At 41.7% G+C, this 25,801-nt stretch overlaps 1 protein-coding gene across 3 annotated transcripts in view; it reads right to left on the bottom strand.

Moving 5' to 3' along the window:
* PTPN4 (protein tyrosine phosphatase non-receptor type 4) overlaps positions 1–25,801 on the bottom strand; it is an 88,648-nt gene that overhangs the window by 42,057 nt on the left and 20,790 nt on the right. For all 3 annotated transcript variants that reach the window (XM_081206486.1, XM_081206487.1, XM_081206485.1), the window contains exons 2-7: positions 19,244–19,398; positions 15,329–15,436; positions 9,529–9,571; positions 9,338–9,416; positions 4,539–4,583; positions 3,851–3,903 (exon numbers count right to left, since the gene is read on the bottom strand). In XM_081206486.1, the coding sequence (XP_081062612.1) occupies positions 3,851–3,903; positions 4,539–4,583; positions 9,338–9,416; positions 9,529–9,571; positions 15,329–15,436; positions 19,244–19,381 (466 nt within the window). In that variant the 5' untranslated portion in view covers positions 19,382–19,398. The remainder of the gene's footprint in view (positions 1–3,850; positions 3,904–4,538; positions 4,584–9,337; positions 9,417–9,528; positions 9,572–15,328; positions 15,437–19,243; positions 19,399–25,801) is intronic.

The raw sequence follows: 25,801 nt of genomic DNA, 5'->3' as shown, positions 1-25,801 counted from the left end.
CACGGGTCCAGAGGACAGGTGGTGGGCTTTCCAGCTTGGAGGAATCTGTCCACATCGGCTGGAGATATCCGGTCAAAGTGGTCCAATACTGGACCCGAGGACAGTCGAGGGGCCTCCAGTTCCTTTATTGTATCCAAATTGGCAGGGAGGTCATGGCGGAGCAACAGGACCTTCTCCGCAAAAAAGCTCGCAAATGCCTCACAGCTGTGTGTCAGATTGTTATTTAAATTTGGCTGTCCTTCAAGGGACGTTAAAGACCGAATTATACTAAATAATTGCGCCGGGCGAGAGCTAGCGGATGCAATGGAGGCCGAGAAGTAAGACTTCTTAGCAGCCTTCACTGCCATCTCATAGGTTTTCATAAAAACCCTATAAGATGTTCTTGAGGCTCCGTCACGGGCACCCCGCCATACTCGCTCTAGCCGTCTGAGGTCCCGCTTCATTTTCCGAAGCTCCTCGGTAAACCAGGGAGCCCGGTTTCTGCGGGGTCGCAGAGGGCGCTTAGGTGCGATCTCATCGATGGCTGCCAGGAGCTGGGTATTCCAGCCCTCAACAAGCTCAGTCAATGAGTCGCCAGGGGGAGCATGGTCCCGCAAGGCTTGACGGAATCTATCCGGGTCCATCAGCCTCCGCGGGCGAGCCCAAATCGGCTCGCCACCTAAGCAGGGTGGGGGTGGAAAGTCAATCCTGGCTTTCAGAGCGTAGTGATCAGACCATGGCACCTTCATCGAAGGAGACATGATCACATCTATACCGGCGCCAAAGATCAAATCCAGCGTGTGGCCTGCTTGATGTGTGGGGCCCGATACAAACTGGGAGAGCCCTAGTGTCGCCATGGAAGACACCAGGTCCAGAGCCTGTGAGGAGGGAGTGGCATCAGCGTGGAAGTTGAAGTCTCCCAATACCAGTAGGTTAGGGAACTCCAAGGCCCAGCCGGCCACCGCCTCCAGCAGGCCTGACAGGGTGGCTGCTGGTGCGCTAGGTGGCCGGTACACCAGCCAGACAGCCAAGCTCTCCTCGGAGCCCCACACTAGGCCAACACATTCAATGCCGGGGATCGATGGCGATGGTAGAGCCCTGAAAGAACAATCTTCCCGGATTAATACTGCCACCCCTCCCCCCCGGCCCACAGTCCGTGACTGGTGGAGGACGGAGAAACCCGGGGGCGCCATCTCTCGTAAGGTAACAGTTACCCCTTCGCGCACCCAGGTCTCCGTCACACAAGCCAGGTCAACTCCCTGCGAGATAAAGAAATCTCGCAGGGTAGCAGTTTTGTTGCCTATAGACCTGGCATTGCACAACACCAGTGAAGGAGGTGAGTAATCCTTGCTCACCCTACCCTCGTCTCTCGGGATGGGGCGCAGATTGGAAGGGGTACGAGCATATCCATATCTCGATCCCCTTCGCCTATAACATCTGCCCCCACCGCCATACCTCCCTCGCCCCTCCACGGTCGCAATCCCAAGCCTCATACTAACCTCCATTTACAAATAGAAAACAAAACAACCAAAACAATTATACCCAAACAAAACCAATCCCCGCCCCACTCAGTGTCCAACCCCCCCAAAAAACAAAAAAAACAAAATGGAACAAACAAAAATACATAAATAAAAACCACCATTCACGGTGGTACAACAAAGTAAACAATAAAAGCACCTTTAAAACACCTTAAAATATATAAAAACATCTTTAACATTTGCAGCAGATAATGAAATAATATAATATTATAAAAAACAACAACCCCCATTTAAGGTGCTGCAAATTAAAGCAATTAAAACATTTAAAACTATTTTGTCCATTGCTGCCGGTAGCTGCTCTGTCCTCTAAACCGTGATGGTAGTGCAGGCCTCGCCCCCTAGGCCGGATGGAATTGGCAGGAGAGGGAGCGGTCTTCCCGGCACTCACAAAGCAGCAACAGCAGTCGTGTCCCGGAGGCCTCTCCCAGGCCTCTTATGCTGTGGCGATGAGTGCAGGCCCCGCCCCTTAGGCCAGATGGAGTTGGCAGAAAGGGAGCGGTCCTCCCAACACTCACGCAAGCAGCAACAGCAGTCGTGTCCCGGAGGCCTCTCTCAGGCCTCTTATGCGGTGGCGATGAGTGCAGGCCCCGCCCCTTAGGCCAGATGGAGTTGGCAGAAAGGGAGCGGTCCTCCCAACACTCACGCAAGCAGCAGCACCAGCAGTCTTGTCCCGGAGGCCTCTCCCAGACCTCTTATGCTGTGGCGATGAGTGCAGGCCCCGCCCCTTAGGCCAGATGGAGTTGGCAGAAAGGGAGCGGTCCTCCCAACACTCACGCAAGCAGCAGCACCAGCAGTCTTGTCCCGGAGGCCTCTCCCAGACCTCTTATGCTGTGGCGATGAGTGCAGGCCCCGCCCCTTAGGCCAGATGGAGTTGGCAGAAAGGGAGCGGTCCTCCCAACACTCACGCAAGCAGCAGCACCAGCAGTCGTGTCCCGGAGGCCTCTCCCAGACCTCTTATGCTGTGGCGATGAGTGCAGGCCCCGCCCCTTAGGCCAGATGGAGTTGGCAGAAAGGGAGCGGTCCTCCCAACACTCACGCAAGCAGCAGCACCAGCAGTCTTGTCCCGGAGGCCTCTCCCAGGCCTCTTATGCTGTGGCGATGAGTGCAGGCCCCGCCCCTTAGGCCAGATGGAGTTGGCAGAAAGGGAGCGGTCCTCCCAACACTCACGCAAGCAGCAGCACCAGCAGTCTTGTCCCGGAGGCCTCTCCCAGACCTCTTATGCTGTGGCGATGAGTGCAGGCCCCGCCCCTTAGGCCAGATGGAGTTGGCAGAAAGGGAGCGGTCCTCCCAACACTCACGCAAGCAGCAGCACCAGCAGTCTACAAAATCTTATCAAAAACTGTTCAGAAGCAACAATATGCATCACTTCTTTAAAAAGGGGGGGGCAAAGGCACCCTAACCTTACAATCCTATGGTCCCTGGGAGGGTGTAAGCTTGGATGCCTCCTCCCTGTCGCCACAGAAGCTTCCACAGTCCTTGCCCTGTTGACACTGGAGCTCCAACATGGGTAGGGTCAACAGGAAACACCTCAATCCCCCACCACACACCCCCAAATCAGGGAGGAAGCTATGTCATCTCTGGAGCTGGTATGGTTAATTTTGCTCCCACTGTTCATGAGAATAGAAAAAAAGTTAAAGCAAGAAAAATAAAAAGGACAGAGGAGCAGAAATGTGCTGCCGTGCCTTTACCTACACCCTGCCAGAGCAAGTCCAGCAGGTTGCTGGATGTGATGGAATAACCACTTTGAGTACTCTTTCCCTCTCCCCTTTAGTACTGCAGCTTTAGAGGTTGTTAAATTCCCATCTGAGCAATAATAGTTCACAAAGCATGTTAATTTGATAGTAATAAGCTAACATAACTAAGAGAAAAATGTTTTTCAAGGTATATACATTTATCGTAACTCTGTTTATTACTAATTTAGGTGGGAAATCCACTCAATCTTTACATTAACAGCCACACATATTTTGATGACAAATGCCATGATAAACTCTGCCAATGTATTTATCTTGTCATATGTTTTACATGTTAGGTATAAGAACAGTTTCATATTTTCATTGTACATTTCAGAGGTAATATTATGGCTGCAAACCTATACTACCTTAGCTGGGAATAAGCCTCAATGAACTCAGTAGGGCTTACTTCTAGGTAAATATGCATAGAATTGTACTGTACATGGGTAAGATACAAACTGTTTTTATAAATTTATTGGCTTTACACAACACAGTCTATTCAAACATTTTTCTTGAAGGTTTAGTGTATCTTAACACAAAATAAAAGTAACAACATCAGGAAAATTAGAAGCATAAGAACATATTTTTTTATATTTTACTTACACTGAACAGCATAGGAAGCCAAGAGTGCAGCAGTATTATAAGGGCAGGGCAATCTATGAGGGAAAATAACCAACACACTTCAATACAGTAATCTTTAGAGCCAATTAGGTTTACCAATTTATTTGAATTACATAACAAAAAAACACTTAAGCATCAAATGGACAAGATTTCCCTTTTAAGGCAGGCAAATATGTAATGACACAACTAAAAACACACCAGCTGTTATTTTTACATATTTGCTTTTAAAAGGAAACCATGCTTCTAGATTAGTATCCAAAGAGATTTAAACATCTGGATACCAACCTAGAGGTATGCGATCACAAAAGCTTACATAAATGGCTGGCACTGTCAGCTTTGACTCCACTAATCACCTGTTTAAGATGGATGGGAGGCAGATCCAAATCTCATTTGGCATTGCATGCATAGTTCCTAATTCACTGATAAAATATTGCACACACAACCCCTAGTACTGCAACCATATCTATAACACCTTTTTCTATAGGCTTTATTATAGGATTGCCAATTACCATGGGATGGATGTGTGAAGTCAGCGGCCACATACATATTTTCATAACTTGACTGAGGCATTAGATCACACTATTTATCTCCACCCTCTCCCTGAATTACTAAATAATTTTGCATAACTGTCTGCAAGGGTTCCCAAGTCTTCATGGCAAGCAAATCTTACCTTCCAGTAAGAATGTCTTGTTTAATTTGCAAAAAATATTGGTACCTTAAAGAAAAAGTAAACACAGTACAACAGGTTGACAAAGTTACTATTGTATTTTTAATTAACAAAATTAAGATCACCTTTTGACTTCAGCATCTGCATTTCACCATATACCATTATTTCAGGCTAGCAAGACACAGAAATTAAACTGAGTTCAAAGTCATATAAACATAAGAAATCCAAATATTTTGGTGCTGCTGTAACACATGCAGTTTACATTAGAATTTATATAATCAATAAAAGGTTAGGATCCATTAATTGCACTCAGGTACATCTACATCATATTTTCATGCCTCAATTGACAAATGTTGTTCTGTGTGGTATTTTGAAAGCCATACTAATGGGATAGGACATATTTAAAAATTAATAGAAAACAATTTCTGATTGTTATCTCTTCATCCCTCCCTATTGCAACATTTGTTGCAAGTTCCATTTTGCCATCTCTAACCCATGCCAAAAGAATGTGATTAGCCACACTGGCATGCCTCCAACAATAACCATGAATACCAACAATCTATTGAAATATACCTCCAAGCAAATAGGCCTTGTGAGATGAGTGTGTATTAATTCTGGCCCTTCCATCTCAGATGCCTTACCTGAAGTGACAGTTTGAAATTGGTTTAGAATTCTAATCTACCTTTAAAGTATTTCTAGTCACCAATAAAATCTGAAAGGCATGAATTTCCATGTAGCAAACATTCTGGTATGACACTGCAGTGTTTTTATCTTACGGGCCTTTACAGAGACTTCCTTCTACTTCCATAAGGGAAGCTAAATCAAGGGTTGTGGAATGACACACTTTATTGCAATTACCAACAAACACAGCCATGTTATTTTATTTCTTTTTCTCGGTGAATTACTCTTAAGCGATGCATTTATAATTTACTTTTATATAGTAGTTTGTGCCCACCCCCTGCATAAACTTGTATGGATTAAGCATATCCTCGTTTCACACTTGGGATTCATAGGCATGGATCCAAAATGTTTCCTTCAGGAGTGCTTCTCAATAGTGAACAGGAGATGGCAGCAGATACATTAAGGCTGGATTTCAGGTCAGAAGTCCAAGGCTCACAGTCCAGGGGATCCCCAAGTGACCTTTTAAACACATTTTTTTTTTTAAGTATAGGACAGCCAGGTGTGCTATGAAGTGAAACAAGCTCCAGCCATCTTTACATCCAGAGAGTGCCCCTCAGCCACAAGTGGGGTAAAAAGGCTTTATCAATAAAGAAGGATGAAGAGCCTGAAGCAAGCCTTGCTTTTCAATGTGCCTTACTTTTCTTTTTTTGAATAATTTTTATTGGAATTTTATTTACAATGTGCCCTACTTTTCTTTGCCATTCAAACTTGCAAAGGATGACGCAAGTGGACTGAGCCTGGTGAGGCAGAAATCCTATGAGTAAGTGGTTCCTAGGCCACAGGAATTCTGTTCACCTGTTCTGAACAGACACGGACAATCTCGAGAGGAGCAGGTACTTAATCTGAGGGTATTCTTGGGGTATTACAACTCCACTTGACCTTGGTGGAATGAAGCACCCACCAACTTCAATTGGTTCAGCAACTACACCCTGCCCACTGAGGTCAATGCACTGCAATGTGCTTTAGGTGAGGCAACCTTAGGAAGTTGTAGCACAGGAGCTAGCATGATGAGTGGGGTATCTAGCTATAGATCTATTATACCTGTGTTGAAAGAACTGGACTGGCTGCCCATTAGCTACCAAGGCACATTCTAGGTTCTGTTAACATATAAAGCCCTGAACAACTTAGGAGCAAGGTATGCGGCAGACTGTCTTCCCTGTATAGATTAACCACCACCAAAGGAAGCCCTGCACATTGCACCATGGCTACTATCAACATGGTCTTTTCTGCAGTAGATGGGGAACCTTTGGCCTTCCAGATGCTGTTGGACTGCAACTCCCATCAGTCTTGACCTTCAGTCATGCTGGTTAAGGCTGATGGGAGTTGTAGTTCAGCAACATCTGGAGGACCAAAGTGCGAGAACACCCTCCTCCATGGAAGCCAAGGGGAGTCAACTGTGACACATTGATTACGCCTATTAAATACATTTGCTTGTCTGGACATTTACTTATTTTTTACATTGCACTGCTCAGTGTTATGTTTCTGGACTTCTATTGACACTATTATTTTCATTTGTATTCTATTGATTTTTATGGTTTTTCTTTTAAACCACTTAGGTGTAAGCAGTCTAAAAAATATTAAACAAACCAATAACAAATGATCAAGTCATGTTGAAGACTTCAGGTTTTGCTATGAAGCATGGAAGTCTTCGGAACTTGATCCAAACCAGCCAAGGCTCTCTAGTGCTGCTAGTAACTCTCCCTGGGTCTCTTTTGGCCTCTGCCTCTAGTTGTGGCACCCATCAGCCCCTTGCTCCTTATCTTTCTCCCACTGCTTCGTATTGCATGCACAACTCTTTCTCCTCTGTCCTAGCCAGGCTGCTGTCTTCTTTTCTTCTTCCATCTGACATATGGATGAGGGTAGCTTGGTGGGCGTGCATGACAAATAGCTCAACTCATAGTTAAAGAGCAGATTCTCAGAGCCAAAGCTCAGTCCAGGAGTATTAAGTTAGGAAGCCCTACCCTGGCACCCCTACTGATTCATTTCAGGGTTTGGCAGATGGAACAATCCACCCCCTCTTTATTCTATCTCTGTATGTCTGCGTGCGCACACACACATGTGCTGAAAAGCAGAAAAGAGGGGAGCAGGAAATTTGCAAAGTAGTTTTTTCCAGCAGTTTTCTGGCAGAGGTGAATGGCAGTGCAGCATTAGGCTGGCCAGATCAAAGTTTCCAGCAACAGTTCTGAGTGATTTTCCAAGGGACAGAGATGACAATCCTGTCAAAGGCCTGATCTTGCCATGGAATTGTGAGATGCAGCAGGCTATCAATAAGATCGTATCTAAGGGCATTCTCTGTTGCTGCAGGGCCTGGTTTGTTCTTTGGCATTCTGAGGAGTTTTGGGTGACAAACAAGTTTGACAATTACTAGAGCACAGGTTGCTGTGAGGACAAGCAAACATATACTAGAGTACATAATAGTACCAGTTGCATGGCAATGAGGAAAGTGAAGAGAGCTTTCCCCCCTCTGCCTTCTTTCCAAGTAGCAATCCACCAGAGTTAAAGCATCGAAAAGCACTTGACAAAAGTGCCCTTTGAAGCAACTTCCACTCCATCCTTTAAAGAATGGAATGGATGCTGCTTCAAAGGGCACTTTGCAAATCTCCCCATGCTCCTCTTTTAAACCTCTGACATTGGGTTTGAAGGGGAAGCATGGGAACACTTGCAAAGCGGCAGGAGGGATTTTGACAGGTGGGTGCCCCTATGTGGTGTGATTTCTAGCTACATTAAAATAGCACTCGAGTAACACATAAATCAGTCCTCCCAATCATTCTGCATTACTCAAACTCCCCAGGATGTAAATGAAAATAAACTGACAATTTAAAAAAAGTTATACCCAAATCCCCAACTTCTTGTTTCATGATGATGGAAGTTGAACTCTGGAAATTATATACCAATTTCATCAACTATATCAACATTGATTTGCAGAGTGATTTTTGTACTGCTAAAACCCAAACTGTATTCTTCAATACCGCTTCTCTATTTGCAGTGCTGTTATTTATAACTTAAAAATATTAGGGGTGCTTTTTAAAGTGTAGCATTACACTTTTGCAGGGACTTAATTTAGAGCTGCTCTGTATGTAGACTGTTTGGTTGTAGTCATAGGCTGAAAGACGCTGCTGCCTGGGAGATATTTTTGTGGGGCAAGGGGAGGATAGGGTCAGATGAAGTGAATGCAGCTCTGTGTGTGTTCAAATACAAAAGGAGCTTAATTAGTTGTTGCCTGAACTTCACTTACAACGTAGATTGCAAACCACTTCTGCATTGGAAAACCAATTGATTTTAAAGCAGCGTTCGCAAAACTGCTGCAACAGCCCTCTGAACTCTTCAGTGAACAAAGAGTTCAAGAAAAATAACCTTTTGTCTACATATGTTAAAAACAGATTAATTAAAATGTAAAAATATGGTTTTCATTAGCAAGGCACTTGAGTATAGTATTGAAGTATGCCTTTGGACACATATTTATCTACACTAAAATAATTAACTTGCAATTTGAGGACAAAGTCAGATGTAAGCCCATTTTTAATAAAGTATAGGAATAGTGGGGGTTAACTTTTCATGCTAGGAGCATGGGAGGCAAAGAATAAAACCTGTAAAGCAAGAAAGCACCATAAGATAAAGTGGGGAAGTAGAAGATTTCACTACTTCCTTGCACTCTCCACCCTGCTTTATAAATGAATGGTTAAACCCATGTTTAACAAACATGCATACATCTGGTTAGTCCCTTAAACAACAGCTTTCCCTAATATATAGATATTAAAGAGCACGAAGAGTTGGGAGGGATGAGTGGGTAAGGATCAGACTATATTCAACACAATGCAACTTAAAACACTGTGCCTTTTTGTCAAATTGTGCATGACTTGGGTTCAAGAGCATGCATAAGTTCTAAATCCAGATATAGGAATGAACTACACAACTGAATTGTTTTCAAGTATGTTCAGAATATATGCTACACAGAATACATGCTAATCAAGAATAATTTTCAGTTTTGGATAGGCTGGTAATAAAAAATCCCTAAATTCCTCAGATGAAATCAAAATGTATACAAATTATTGTATCAACTGCAGACACTCCTATGCAATGAACATCAAAGTATCTTATTAAAATAAGAGAGAGACTGATACCGTGTGTATTCTTCTTGAAGCTTATTAGGATCGCTTACAAAAAATTTGACTCTGAAGTTCAAGCTGTGAGGAGATCCTCCTAAAATTAACCAAAATATCATATTAGATTTTTACAACTTTAATTTAGTAATTATTTATCATTGTTTAATGAACATTTGCATTCAAAATAGATAAAAAATATTTTTTCTCACTCTTTAACTGCTTCCTGATTGGCTTGTTTGGATCCAGCCACCTCTGGGGGAATGAAAAGATTACTTTATTATGTGTTTTTCTAAAGTAACACAAAGCATTATTGCAACACGTCTCTTAACAAAACAAATGTACATATGTATGTTTTTACCGTATGTCACAATTGCTAGATACACAACACACTTTTCCTTGAAGAGTAGTGCAGGGTGGGCTCTTTGGACCCTGTTCCAAGTCCTTAAATACATTTATAGACTTCTATTTAGAGTACTACACATTTTTAGTACACCCTATAGCAGTGACGATTGTTCTCTAATTCTTAAATAAATCATTTTAAGTGTCAATCTGTCACATTACTATAAAAATTAGCAATTGAACTCAACACTAGAGGGAGCATAATGAGAAGCCTATAAGGTAAGATAATTCCAGATGTTATAGCTAAGTTTAATACCTTGAATGAGATATCCCATTTATCCAATTATTATTCCAAGAACTGTTTTTCAATTCTGAAATGAAACTATCTCTCCCCCGCCCCACCCCCGTTTTTGGATTAATAAAGTTAAGTAGTTTTATTTGGAAGGGGCTTTGGTTAGAAGCATTCATATGTTAACAGAGCAAAACCGGGCAGTTTCCAGGGAAGCTTTCAATATATTACCGTATTTTTCGCTCCATAGGACGCTCCTGACCAAAAGACGCACCAAGTTTTTAGAGCAGGAAAACAAGAAAAAAAATCTGACTCAAATTTTGTACTAAACTATTTAAAACAGCAAAGTGTGTGGCTCCTGTCCACTTTGCTGCTTTAAAGCGAGCCATGGTATATAATGATGAGAATGGAAAAAGGACACATTCCATTATAATGTAGCTGTTTTCATTATCACTGGGAAGTTAGTATTGGCAGCAGTCACAAAAACTAAAATTTGAGCATTTTACTGTTATTAATCAAGAATATTAATAGTCAGGGAGAGAAACCAGGGCTGTGCAAATGAGAAGTGCTTGGAGTATGGAGGAACAGCAAAAAGATGATGATGATGATGATGATGATGATGATGATGATGATGATAATAATAATAATAATAATAATAATAATAATAATAATAATAATAATAATAATAATTTATTATTTATACCCCGCCCATCTGGCTGGGCCTCCCCAGCCACTCTGGGCGGCTTCCAAAAGAATATTAAAATACTGTGAAGCTAAAGATCAAATGATTGTGCTCCAGTTCCTAAATCTCTGAAGTTTTCTCAAAACAGGCATGGTTGTTTTGAAAGGAAGATTCAAAATGGAGTGACTGAGCAAAGAACAGAGGAGGAAAAGAGGGCAGATAAATAGCTTCCATTCAATACCAAGAGAACACAATGTTTTTGGTTTAGTATAGGTGGACTGTACTTGTAAGAATTTGTATAATGAATTATAGAGTTGGAGTGGAATATCAGAGCCTCTTTTCAGCAGTAAAGATTAGCTACTAGGAACATGGTCCACACACACAGGATGTCTGGTTATAGCTGTGCAGTTTAAACTGTTCCTGAGCCAGATACCTGCTCAGTTTTAGCTGAAATTACTATTACTGGTTTGTGGAGATGCTTTGCATGTATTTATGACTATTTCCCCAAAACTGCTACTTGAAGAAATCCCCAAACTTACTATTTTTAAACTTCAAATGGAGCTCAGAATCCAGTTAGGCAATCCTTTGCAGCTGAATTAGGAGGCACTGAGAGACAGCAATTTGCTGCTCCCCACCCCCACCCCAGGAGCACACAGCCTTCTCTCTGCTTGCAAACCTTGCAAACCTTGTCCGGACTTCAGGGGAAAGCAAAGTCTGTAGGCAGAGCAGTGTAGCTCCCCACCCCCAAAAAGCACCCCAGCAGCACACAATCTTCCCTCTGCTTGCAAACCTTGTCGGGACTTCAGGGGAAAGCAAAGGCTGTAGGCAGAGCAGTGTGGCTCCTCCCCCCACCCCCAAAAAGCACCCCAGCAGCACACAGCCTTCCTTCTGCTTGCAAACCTTGCAAACCTTGTCGGGACTTCAGGGGAAAGCAAAGGCTGTAGGCAGAGCAGTGTAGCTCCCCACCCCCACCCCCACAAAGCACCCCAGCAGCACACAATCTTCCCTCTGCTTGCAAACTTTGCAAACCTTGTCGGGACTTCAGGGGAAAGCAAAGGCTGTAGGCAGAGCAGTGTGGCTGCTCCCCCCACCCCCAAAGAGCAGCCCAGGAGCACACAGCCTTCCCTCTGCGTGCAAACCTTGCAAACCTTGTCGGGACTTCAGGGGAAAGCAGAGGCTGCCGGTAGAGCCGCGTGGCTCCTCCCCCCACCCCCAAAGAGCAGCCTGGGAGCGCACAGCCTTTCCGCTGCTTGCAAACCTTGTCGGGACTTCGGGGAAAGCAGAGGCTGCGAGCAGAGCACCGTGGCTCCTCCCCCCACCCCCAAAGAGCAGCCCAGGAGCACAGGACAACAGCGATTTGGCTCCAGGGAACACACATTCGCTCCATAAGACGCACAGACTTTTTCCCTTACTTTTTAGGAGGGAAAAAGTGCGTCCTATGGAGCGAAAAATACGGTATGTCTCCAAGTATTAACATATATTGGCATATACAATTAAAGAAGGTGTCTATATTTTCTCAAAGAAAATTCTATTTTTCTTCTCAAAGAAAATTCTTCTATTTTTCTCAAAGAAGTAGACTTCGCAAACACTCACTAATTCCTGAGGGGAGAGATAGCAGGGGTTTGGAAAATGAGCTAATATAAATGGTGTCACAAGCATGAAAATAAAAATCAGTTGCCAGACTTCACCTATTAAAGATGTGCAGGCTGATATTAGAAAGAACAAAAGGCCACATGCATCCTGTTTAAAATAACCATATTTTCTTTAGGAAACTAAGCTTGCCCAATTCTGTCTCTCTGAAACAGCCAGCATGAACACTGAGCCAAGGGGTGTGTTACCAACCATATGTGCAACATTCAAGAATTGCTTTCTAGGCCACTGATTTCTAGGCTCTGCAAGCTGGAAAAGATGCTTTATCATCACAAAGGATCTGTCATCTAAGCTAGTGCACAATCAGTATGACTCTATTCTTATAAGAACCAGTAAACAAAAGGACCACGTTGTTCTAACATGTCACCTGATGGTGCAATAGGAAAGAATGTATGATGTACTGTGAGTGTTCTTACAATCTGTGAGAATTTGAAGTAAATGCTACAACACAGTAAAAATATCACAACAGTAAAAAAGCTTTATGTTGTGGAAATGAACAGGAATAGAAACGTGGACGTGCCAACAATAATAAAGAAAACTGTTCCTGTCGAAAACCCTGCCTTATGTGGCATAATAATAACCAAGACTAAAACAAGATAAAAGAAAGCTGGTTCCTACCAAATGCAATGCCAGCTTGCTGACAAGAATCAAACTAAGGGCAAGAAGCAGGGATGTAGTCTTTGCCATGCAAAAAAAATTCCACTTAACACACAGAGATTGACGATATTCTCAGCTCACTCACTCTCTCTTTGAAAAAAAGCTTGCCTAACAATATGGATGGAATAGATAGGATCGAAAATATGCATGCTGCATCCACAAATAAGTGTTTAGTTGTTCAGCTTATGCCTTCTGAAGGATGTCCAGCAGCCTGGATGCAACAGAAATCAGGAATATGACTTTCCCACAATGCAGGCATTAGCATCTGGTGTTCTTGGGCAGCTGCCAGGGTCCCAGAATGTCTGGTACTGCTTAAAGCTGTCACATCCAAGTAAGCCAAGCAAGGACCATCAACTGTAGAACGGGCACACCAGAATACACCTTGTCTAGGGCCCCTCAAATCTAGGATCAGCCCTGTTTTTCTATTCCCCTCAACACTACCAATTTCCAACTAAACCCTTTCTGAATTCAGTTGGCATTAACCTGCCTGGAACACTATATAGCTGCCACCTGAATGCTGGCAATATCAGAGGATATGAATGACCTGTTTCTATGGACTGCTATTTATCAGGTGCTGATGAACGGATCTCAATTTCACTGCAATGCAACATTTTACTTAAGTTGTCTTGGTATACAATTTTTATTTTCTTCAATGCAGTGAATAAATGAAGCCTACTTCTTTCACCATTCTCCTTGTAAGAAAAAAGGGCTTCATATAAGCTTATTTTAACATCTATTTTTTTCCTCCTATCTAAAATGCTTTGTTTTAACTCTAGAAATTCCATGACACACATTGCCTTAACTTCAGCATGGTTCTCCAAACTTCAAATCAGTTAAAGAGAAAAAATATATTCAAAACCAGGAAAATAAAGCACACTTGCATATTTAGCAAAACACTATCACTAAGTTTTCTTGCAACAGTAAACAATCAACCTTACTAAGACAACTGAAGAAGGGTAAATCTGCTTAGAGATCTACCAGTTTTAATCAGCCTTGATTTTTAAATTATGATTTTTATTAAATTTTCTGTTTTTCAATTTCAGATAAACATTTTGCATATTTAAGATATAAATTACTTCCTTTCTTCTCTTTCCATGGTTCATTTTACTTATTTTATATCCCTGCATATTTTACAAAAACTATACCAATCAGTTTTCCATTATTACATCTATCAAAACATATTTACACTGTTGAATTTATCTTAATGCTGCAAGTCTGCAAGTTGTGCATATTCTGCAGGTTGATAGCCTTGGTTGTTGTTTTTTAAAGGGTCCCTCTGATGTGGTCATTGAACCCTGGAAATTCTGTATGATACTATGAGCATATATCATCTTATATCACTAATCACTTTGCAAGTGATTAAATGAGATCTTGCATAAGCTTTTTTAACGATTATAAATAGCTGGAACAAAACCAGACATTCAAAGTTCCCATTACAACCACTATATTATAGCAAAATATTAACTATCTGAAGTATTGTCAAAGAACATATAAAACCATTCTAGAGAACCAGGAGACTAAAACTTAATTTAATGCCCGCCTTCAGTTGATAAGTTAATAACATTCCCTAGCTACTAAACTACAATTAGTATTAGCATTACAATGGATTGTGATATCTGCAGAATATCTGGTACAGAACCAGGTAATGACTTGTATTTATACCCTAAGATCCAAACTTCTGCTGGTAAATATGACTGCTTTGCATGTTAGGCACTAGTCACAAATAAAAGTGACAGAATTAAAAGCAAGTGAGGCATACTGAATGATTGTACTGATCATTTTCTCTCCAGTATATCCTTTCTAGAGCATGTAAGCAAATCTGCAACATGTCATGTATTAATCAAAAGTTAGGGGTGGGAAGGAAAGACTATAGTTATAAGTGAATAAGTAGTAAGTGAAATGAATAGATTCTCTTCATCTTTTTCTGTAGCAGAGGTGTCAACATTTTGGGTGAGATCCAATGTCATGACAATGAATGTGATGGGGCTTCCTCTTCTGTACCATGCAGCCCCCATGACTCTTCCAATCCACAACAGAGGATTTTTCAACCCCATAAATTGGGGGGGTCATGGGGGGCTGTAAGGGAGAAGGAAAGGTAAGTTCCATTTGCAGAATCAAAACTCTGTTGCTCAAGTGGGATGCCACACCTATTTATCCCTTGTAAGGTCCAACAGACTTTATCAGGTTTTTCAGGCTCTCCAAAAAATTACTGAATCATTTTTAAGAAAGTAAGTGCTTAGTTCTGTAACAGAGGTCTCCTACAAATGACTCTGCAACATCAGCCTCTCCCTCACCAAACTAAACTTAGTGCAAGTGTAGAAGTGTAGAACTTGCAATCTCAAACTTTGAGAACAACAAAGAGAAATTTGTTTAGAAAACAGATACAGCTTACCGGGTTATCAGTAGAATCATCAGCCAATTGTAAACCAAAATAGTCTCTTTCAGTCAGATCAAGATGCTTGAAAACTATATTCAGCAGAACTTGTCCCTGATTATGTTTCTGTAGGAAGAAAATAGCAAATGAAAATGTTTTCAATATGATTCAACCACCACCAAAGCAGGTTACTTTGTCTCTAATCACTACCTGTCCTGGAAAAATTGAGACAGAAACTGGGTCTCTGAGAAAACCTTAAGACTTTTAAATCAGAAAGTTTTATTGTCTTTAACCTGAAAATCTGCATTTCAACTTTGACTTCTTCCTACTTTCAAGCCAGTATGCTCAAGTAGTTGAGAAAGTTAGACTAGGAACTGAAAGATCAGAGTTCAAATCCCTGCCAGCCATGATGCTCACTGGATAACCTTGTGTCAGTCATTCTCTCTGCCTAACAAGACTGTTGCAAGAACAAGATGTGTGTGTGTGTGTGTGTACCACAATGAGTTCATTGTGGGAAAGGTGGGATATGAATTATTATTACTATCATCATTAATAATTAAATTCAGTTTACAGTGGTGCCCCGCAAGACGAATGCCTCGCAAGACGGAAAACCCACTAGACGAAAGGGTTTTCCGTTTTTGAGCTGCTTCGCAAGACGATTTTCCCTATGGGCTTGCTTTGCAAGACGAAAACGTCTTGCGAGTGTTCCGATTTTTTTCTGCTCCCCCCCTTTTTCTAAGCCGCTAAGCCACTAATAGCCTTTTAGCCGCTAATCCTTTAATAGCCGCTAAGCCTTTAATAGCCGCTAAACCGCTAATAGCGCTAATCCGCTAATAGGGTTACTTTGCAAGACGAAGAAATCGCTAGATGAAGAGACTCGCGGAACGGATTAATTTCGTCTTGCGAGGCACCACTGTATATCCTGCCCTTCCTCCCAAATAACCCATACAGCAATTTCCTGTTGTTTAAGCTGAAACAAACCTTACCAGTCTTCTACTCTGGTCCTTTGGAAGGTTTTATGATGTAAACAAGAGACCAGTTCCACTTTTCAACTGCATTGTTTCTTGGTTTATATTTTTGGACTTCAATTTAGGAAAAGTGGCTTGGATATTCATTTTGAAAACTTACATTTATAGAAACCAAAGCAAGCATATGACTATATATATGCCAATTATGCATTTTTAAACCTAGTGTGAATCTTTCAGATCTTTGAATTCTGAAACACATTATGCTTCCATAGCACAGGCTTTGCCTTGTCTTTTGTGGCTATAAAGCCAGTGAAGCAAGGAGCTGAGACTTTCAAAGTGATGCCAATTCTGAAAACAGTTCCCTGAAATTTTATCAGTCACAGCATCTGAAAAGAACCTCTTAATTTACTTAAAGCTAAAGGACCAGATTGACATACAATTTCTCTTGTCAGCTACTCACGGCCCAAGAATACAAACTGTCTGATAAAAACAAAAGAGAATGCATACTTCAAAATATTTATTTTAAACATGTCTTCATTTGCAAAGTATAACTGAATGTGACAGCCAAGTTTGGCTTGCTCAAAAGATGACATGTTCCTATATGTCTCAAATTCAGATGACTTGTCTACTGCCACCATATTACAATGCAGCCTGTTGGCCATAAAAATGCTAAGCAAGTCTGCCCCTGCCTAAAATACTTTAGTCATGTTTCTACCTCCGAAACCACATAGGTTTGCTTCCTAACCACTCCTTTGTTTCTTTCATGCATTCCAGACTATGTGCTTCCTTTCACGCTACCTTGCATGCTTTGGCCTGTTGGCCAAGTTACTTATGCAGGACTTCCTTTCTGTGCACAATAAATGCCAAGGACCAAAAAAGTTGAGAAACATTTGACACGGAAAAGCTATTTCACAATACATTTTCCCTTTGTAAATTTTAGGGGTCTGAACAGTGTCCTAAGTAGCCTTTTGGCATTTTGTTTTTCCACAAATCTCTGCGTTAATGCATTTCTATAGCTTGCTCATTACAAAAAGATGCATTATTTGGACAAGTGTTTTGATAAAGCTCCTAAGTTTTAACTGTAAAACCCATCATTGGTCTAAATCAGTCATAAGCTGCCTCCATTCAGCAAAGATCAAGGTCATCTCTGTAGGTTTATTACTGACAGACCGGTTAAATTATTGGCTACTGCTGAAATATTCATAAAGCTCAAACTTATTTGCAAAGCAACCTTAAAATATATGTGTATCCAGCACTCAGTGGGCAGGGAGAATAGTGCCTCCATTTGACTTTTAACACAAGGAGCATTAATAAAAATGTTAAATATGGAGTTATTTGTAGTTATATGCTTTTGTTCTGAATACATGCAATAAGGTTACAATATTCAGAATAAAGCATTATGGCAGCAATCATATGTGCACTTCCCTGAGAGTAAGTCCTGTTGAACACTGTGGGACTTCTGAGAAAATCTGCATAGAACTGTACTGCAAATGTCTTTTGTAAAAGATGCTTTGGGACAATGTCCGAAGGAGTGCATTTTAACACACCTCTGGCTTTTAACACTTGAGATGAATTAAGACCCACCTTATTTCTGTAACTGTAAGTTGCTTTAAACTCTTTTTAATAATAAATAATAATTTCTAAATTGTACGAATGCACTAATATAAAATGTATAACATTCAAATTTATTCTTATTCTAGCTTAATATCAACCTTTATTTGGGTCTCATCATATTTATTTACCGTATTTTTCGCCCCATAGGACGCACCGCCCCATAGGACGCACCTAGATTTTTTGGGGGGGAAATAAAGAAAAAAAATTTATTTCCTCCCCAGGCGCGGGGGAAGCCCGAGCTTCCCCCGACCCCAGCCCCCAGAACAGGCTGCTGCCTCCAAGCCTTGCACGCCCGGCGGGACCTCCCGCCGGGCGCGCAAGGCTTGCGCACATCTGCCCGAAGCACGGGGCGTGCTCCACAGGGCGCCCCGTGCTTCGAGCTGCAGGCTGCCGCCCCAAGCCTTGCGGGACCTCTCGCCGGGTGCGCGAGGCTTGCGCACATCTGCCCGAAGCACGGGGCGTGCTCCGCAGTGTGCCCCGTGCTTCGAGCTGCAGGCTGCCGCCCACAAGCCTTGCGCACCCGGGGGAACTCCCCCCAGGCGCGTGAGGCTTGCGGACACCTGCGCGAAGCACGGGGCTCTGGAGGGCGCCCCGTGCTCTGCGCTACAGGCTGCCGCCCGCAAGCCTTGCACGCCCGGGGGGAGTTCCCCGGGCGCGCAAGGCTTGTGGACACCTGCTCGAAGCACGGGGCGTCCTTTGGAGGGCGCCCCATGCTCCGTGCTGCAGGCTGCCGCCCACAAGCCTTGCGCGCCCTGGGGGAACTCCTGTGGGGCGTGCAAGGCTTGCGGATAGCTTCCTGAAGCCTGGAGAGCGAGAGGGGTCGGTGCGTACCTACGCCTCTCGCTCTCCAGGCTTCAGCGAAAGCCTGCATTCGCCCCATAGGACGCACACACATTTCCCCTTCATTTTTGGAGGGGGAAAAAGTGCGTCCTATAGGGCGAAAAATACGGTAAGTAAGGAATCATTTTCAGGGTATAACAAGAGGAAAAACATTTTTAGCTATATTATTTGTTGCAAAGGTTCCTACTAAAATACTGTGTTCTGCAAAGTCTTTAAAACACTATATACATGTATGTACCTAGTGCCAGCACTCATGCAAGGCGAATTTCCCATATCCTCCTCAGGCCATTCCCTGCTGAGAAGCCTCTTCAAAAAAACAAAACAAAAAAAGGAGGCCCTTAGGAAAGGACTCTGAATTAATGACCATGTTAATGTAAGTAAATGGATGGCTAATGTATACTATTGATTATCTAAATATGCAAAATCAAGAGCATGTTTTCTAAAGCCTAGGACTCTACTATGAGGCAATTCTAAATGAGATACAACATGTTTCCTAAAATATTATACTTACGTTAACTCTAAAAGCTTGTACAGTATTGTCCAGAAGAAGAATATTGCAGACCACCTCTGTATGCTGTCTGTCTCGTGCCAGCTCAGATGCTCGTACATTGTAGGTTCTGCCAGCAGGCAATCGGAAACGTGCGGTCATTACTGTCCACACAACGTCTTAAGGGGGGAGGGAACAAAGATCATTAACACTTTAACCTTGATAATTCAAGGTTTTAATAATAAAAGCTAATCCAAATTATTGCATCAAATATATTCTATTTAATTTTACAGAATACATGTATTTTTCCTTTCAAGTTGAAACTAGCAAATTTCTGCTATCCTTGAGCGCCAACTTTAACTTGACCCTTTCTTATTTAGGAAAGAACATTACAATATTATCTCATAGCCACCCATAATTATATATTCTAAGATTTATTTTTTTAAGTCTAGAAAGTCTGCGTTGTAAAATAGAGCCAAACGTTCTGGAGGAAAATGCAGGCAAGAGCAAATAAAGCACAGATCATGGGGCAATCTCGGTAAAATCCTTAGCTGTCTTTGAGGGGCCAACGTCATGTATATAGTGTAAAATCCAAGTACTGCTTCCATATGGTGATGGATCCATACTGTTGTTTTAAGCAAATCTCACACCACCCATCTACTATGAAAAAAATCATGGCAGCAGCGCACCTTTGAAAAAGCTGCTAGCAATGCCATGGAGATTTTATGAAATGTGTTACGACAACCATACACAGCCATATGACAAGAGGTTCTGATGGCAATCATCTCACTGTAATCTGTATGTGCTCCTAAATTGTAAATTATCCTTTTAAATTTATTATATATTATGCAACATAATGGAAATGAGAATGAAGTTGTGTCCTAAAAAGAATGAAAGCCACACCACACTTCATGATTTCCCCCATTAGTTCACAGCAGAAAATTAATGTTTAAAGCAATCCTAAGTACCACCTCTCTCCTTTATTTAAGTTATTGCTTTGACATCTAATTCTGAAAGGTGGAATTTTAAGTAGTCACCTTTCTAGGGACCAGGTTTTCAAGTACTATGTCCAATATGTATTTTGCAAACTTACTGGGCTCATTTCTTCAAACAACTGCTTTATAAAGGTTTATGAATAGTGTAGAAGACAGAAAACAAACTTAACATAATGAACATGGAAAACTAACTCCTTTTAGTGCATGTAACATCAAACACAATCCAAGTACCCAAATGTAGAGTTTTACAGTGTTGCAACAGTAAACGTCACTGAGTTTAAAAAAAGCTTTCAGAAATGCAGGTTATAAAGTTATAACGCAAACAGTATAAATATAAATGTAAGCAAAGCTTGTCATGCCAAACTACAGATTAATCTTCAGTTAAACAAAATATAAAAGTCAATAGAGTAAGATCAAAGGTTCTGCACTGGCTAAGTACATTTTTTGCTTTGCTGTAAGAACTCTTACTAGAGAAGAACCAGAATTGCCCCAGGAAGTTAAACAGAGATGAAGCTAAACGAACGTCTGTAGAACCAAGAATGGGTTTTATTCCCTGCTAGTTATAAACTGAGAATAAGGACAAGAGTACCACAGCTCTAGTTCAATAAGCACAAGGAGTCTTCAAACTTTTGTTGCCCAAAGAGCAGCCCTCCATGCCATAAGGGAACCATTTTTGAAAACCAAGAAAATTTTTGATGTGGCATGTGGATCTGTTGTTCAAAGAACAACAGGTACCAAAAGTAGTTTTTTAGACCTATGCTTAAACTTAGATTAAGGTAAAGGTAAAGGTACCCCTGCCCGAACGGGCCAGTCTTGACAGACTCTGGGGTTTGTGCGCCCATCTCACATCTATAGGCCGGGGGCCAGCGCTGTCCGGAGACACTTCCGGGTCACGTGGCCAGCGTGACAAAGCTGCATCTGGCGAGCCAGCGCAGCACACGGAACGCCGTTTACCTTCCCGCTGGTAAGCGGTACCTATTTATCTACTTGCACCCGGGGGTGCTTTCGAACTGCTAGGTTGGCAGGCGCTGGGACCGAGCAGCGGGAGCGCACCCCGCCGCGGGGATTCGAACCGCCGACCTTTCGATCGGCAAGCCCTAGGCGCTGAGGCTTTTACCCACAGCGCCACCCGCGCTTAAACTTAGATTAGAAAAGAGTAAAACATTTTTTTTAAATTTCTATGTAGCCTTGACATATTAATTAATTCCAAAAGAATTTGTTTAAAGCTATCCCTCCATTATAATTTCAGAAATACAATAGCTTCCTCCCTAGTTACTAAAAGTTCAGTTCTAACATGCTGAATTCAGCTCAAAACTACATAAATTAACTCACACTTACATTTTAAAATTAAGCTTTTTTTAGCACACACACTCTCACACAAACACCCATCTGTGAAGAAGCACCACTACTTTGTTCTTAAATGAAAGTCAACACTCCGTAAGTTTACACTGATGCTTGTTGGCAGGGAACCACAAAGCTCAGGAAAGAGCCCCTTGGAAATTCAACAGAATTATTTTCCCTTCATGGACCTGCAAGAGAGCAGTTTAAAGGCAAAGAGCTGCTTCGTTTTCCAGATCACAACACCCGAGTGATCACAAAGCCAGCAGGGGCAAAGTTTACTAGCTGGAGCTAGAATGCTCCGCACAGCAATTTCTACCTGCCTGGAGTATGTATACAGTACAGAAAAGTAATGGGGGATTCTACTACATAATGCTGTATGCAGCAGACAGTTGTGCCTTCAGTCCCTCCTATATTTAATTTTGTACTTAAGAAAATGCTCATTCTACTCAGTTTGCAATTGATTGATTTAATACTTGTGTTTATTTGTTATTTTAATGTAATTTTTATGTTGTAGACTGCCCAGAGACAGTATACAATTGATGTGTGTGTGTGTGTGTGTGTGTGTGTGTGTGTGTGTGTATGAAAGCTAGCGTCCTAAGTGTATACAGTGGTAACTCGGGTTATATACGCTTCAGGTTACATATGCTTCAGATTACAGACTCGGCTACCCAGAAATATTACCTCAGGTTAAGAACTTTGCCTCAGGATGAGAACAGAAATTGCAAAGCAGCGGCGCGGCGGCAGCGGGAGGCCCCATTAGCTAAAGTGGTGCTTCAGGTTAAGAACAATTTCAGGTTAAGAACGGACCTCCGGAACAAATTAAGTACTTAACCCGAGGTACCACTGTAGATACATGCAATGACCATCATGAACCTTGACCTGTGGGACACTCATTTGAATGTGTAGTGTCCAACTGTACTATAACTTGTTCTTGTTTACAGGGTTCAAGGTTATGCAGCACACAGGCTGTAGATCTGGATATACTGTGTCAAGATTCCATGAAGAATAGTCAAAATAAATGCAACCAAGTAACAACTACTATCCAATATAGTGTAGTGAGTCTAGGCTTAAAAAAATAAGCCACATGAACAAATGTTTGAATGAAATTCTCTGTACTGATGGTGCAACAGACTTAAGCTGGGGCACATGTATCTTGCAACATGCTGCCAAAAGGCCCACTTGGAGCTGCCAAAAGGCCCATTTGATTTGGAAGTAAGCATAATCCTAGTTGCTGCATTTTAGCTGCTGAGATCAGATCTCAGGGCAGTGGAAGCCGAGAGGGAGACACACTAGGAAGGTTATGAGTCACTGGTGTGCTTTCTAGGGATGCTGAAAAAAAGAGAGTATGGTACACAAGAAATCTGTCTCTGTTGGGAATGAGCCAGCAAGCATTATTTTTAATTTGCTGCTGTGTTTGTTTTGGTGCTTCATTATCTATAACTTGGTTTATTCTACATTTTCCCTCATCCTATTTTCTTGGTATATTTTGGATCCATTATTGATGATGAAGTCAGATATCTATGGAAGTTATTGTCAGCTCACTTTGCTTGCAGGAGTCTCCATGTGTATCATAACTGGCCGGTGTACTTTTTTTTTTTTTTTGGTAATTTTTAGAAACCACACAACAGGTAGCCAAACAGATTGTGCTAAAGGCAGCACCAAGCTCCTGCTATTCATACTTTCCAAAGTGGTAGTGTAGAACTCAGTCTATGTACACTTGATCCATCTGGTCCATACACCCAGACCTTGTTGCTATGTAAACTGTTTACTGCATTATTTCTTATGAAGAGGTTCACACTTTCCCCTTGTGTATGCTACAGCATATTTATCCTTCAGAAATATAAAATACAAGCAGACAGGTTTGCATGTACAAGCAGACGTATTATGAATAAATTAAAATGTAGATGACGGATGGCCATGTTCAAGTCCTTTGGTACCGCCGCACTATCTTTCTGCTTCTGCATACAAGGTTAGTCTTCTAGAATTACTCATTAAGAAAGTTTGTTTTGACTTTCTTTGGCTGCCAAGTTTACACGCCCTAAAGTACCCAAGGACTTCACATTGGGATTTCAAGGTTATTTCACAGCAAACTTAGTTTAACAGCTATTTCAATACTTCTTTTATATAAGTCACTGCTCTCATGGCACCGTTTGGAATAAGTAAGACAGAAAATGATGAGGCAGAGGTATCATCATTTTATTAATTTTCAATTATGAATAGATTGTGAACAACAACAGGTATCTGTGATACCTATCACAGCAGAAACCCCCAAAAGCTAAGTTCTGTGGCATTAGCACATCAGACAATGCTACAGAAAACAGGATGTCATTCATCCCCAAATAAGTATAAGCTGCTGGCACCCTGTACAACAACTATGAGCTATTTGCAGAATATTGTATACAGTGGTACCTCAGGTTAAGTACTTAATTCGTTCCGGAGATCCGTTCTTAACCTGAAACTGTTCTTAACCTGAAGCACCACTTTATCTAATGGGGCCTCCTGCTGCCGCCGCACCGCTGAAGCACGATTTCTGTTTTCATCCTGAAGCAAAGTTCTTAACCTGAAGCACTATTTCTGGGTTAGTGGAGTCTGTAACCTGAAGCATATGTAACCTGAAGTGTATGTAACCCGAGGTACCACTGTAGTTACATACTTGCTAACAAAGAAGCATTTATAGTTGGAGAAGTCTCACCTTTGTATGTGCTCACCCTTTGTATGTTCACTAGTGGTTTACACTGACGTCAGGCAAATGTGAAATTTCATGGGGAAAGGATACCACCTCAAGGGGTTTTGGCTTGTCTGAGGTGAAGTGGGAGCTATACAAAATGGTACAAACTGAAGCAAGGACCATGGTGCTTTGGTGACCCAAACATAAGAACAAAGCACTACAGACAAGCTTTTGCTGAAAGAAAATAAATGTCTCTAAGCTTAACACAATGATAGGGATGAATGTTGGAGGAAGGGAGAATAAAAACTAGAGCTCTGTTGTGACCAACAGGTCAAACTTCTAATAAGAGGGAATGATTTCACCCAGAAAGCGATTCTCTTTGAGCTCCCCAATAAAACTTAGAACAACATGCCTTGAACCTATTTGCTTACAATTTGGCAGGTTTCTTACACAGGAAAACCCCTCCAGTCTGCAATTTTCAGACCAATGTCCACAGAACAGTAAGTAAGATAATATTGGGGGGAGGGAAGGGTACCTAAAACTGTAATGGCTGCCCCTCCAGAAAACCACTGCCATTATCCTTCTAAAAGCAGTCCAGAGGATTCATGCCCACAGAAGGCTGGTCTTGCCTGCAAATGTCATTCAATTCTACCCCAAAATAAAGTTAGAAATTTCCTTTTTTTAAAGTTAAAACTTTAAACTTTGTCCAGCACAAAAGTCCCTGAACATATTTGTTTATAATTTGCCAAGACTTATTCACTCCAGAGGGGCTGGTGTGCCTGCAAATTTTATCTATTCCTGTCTGAAGAAAAAGCTACGGTCATAAAAAAAAATCAATAGTGAATAATCAAGGTCATGGGGAAAAGAAAGCAGCCCACAGAAGAAACAGAAATAGAGAGGGAGGCAAATATTGCACATTTCTTCAGTATATATTATGGCATTCAAACTAAATATTCATAAGGATTCTGAAAAGTACAACCATAAGCAATCTGTGTGAAATCCTAAAATTATATCAGAGTTTAAGAGTTATAAGAGCTTAATTTGCTCCTCTGTCAAAAGAAAGTGAACATAATCATAAGCTACTTCATAAGGGCTTAACATGCCCCAAAAAGAAAAGGAAGGAAGGAAGAAAGGAAGGACTACATGAGGGAAACACAACATGAGGGACACTCAATTTCATATCCCATAAAAGTGCTACTTGGAAGATGAAAATTTCTTAGCTTCTTTTAAAAGTGTTTAATGCATGGATCTTAGCTCCCTGGAACCCATGTTAAATGACCCATTTAAAAGCCAAGGACCGAAAAACATCATTATGAGAAAAAAATATTTAAGCAAAGATAATATGCAAATAGGGACGTCAAAGTGCAAGTAGATAAATAGGGGAAGGCAAACGGCGTTGCTCTGGTTTGCCAGAAGCGGCTTCGTCATGCTGGCCACATGACCCGGAAGCTGTACGCCGGCTCCCTTGGCCAATAAAGCGAGATGAGCGCCGCAACCCCAGAGTCGGTTACAACTGGACCTAATGGTCAGGGGTCCCTTTACCTTTTAATATGCAAATGTATGTAATATGAAAACTAA

The sequence above is a fragment of the Podarcis bocagei genome (genome assembly GCF_964188305.1).
Source record: "Podarcis bocagei genome assembly, chromosome: 1".
Taxonomy (NCBI): domain Eukaryota; kingdom Metazoa; phylum Chordata; class Lepidosauria; order Squamata; family Lacertidae; genus Podarcis; species Podarcis bocagei.
This window is presented reverse-complemented; position numbering and strand designations above follow the sequence as displayed.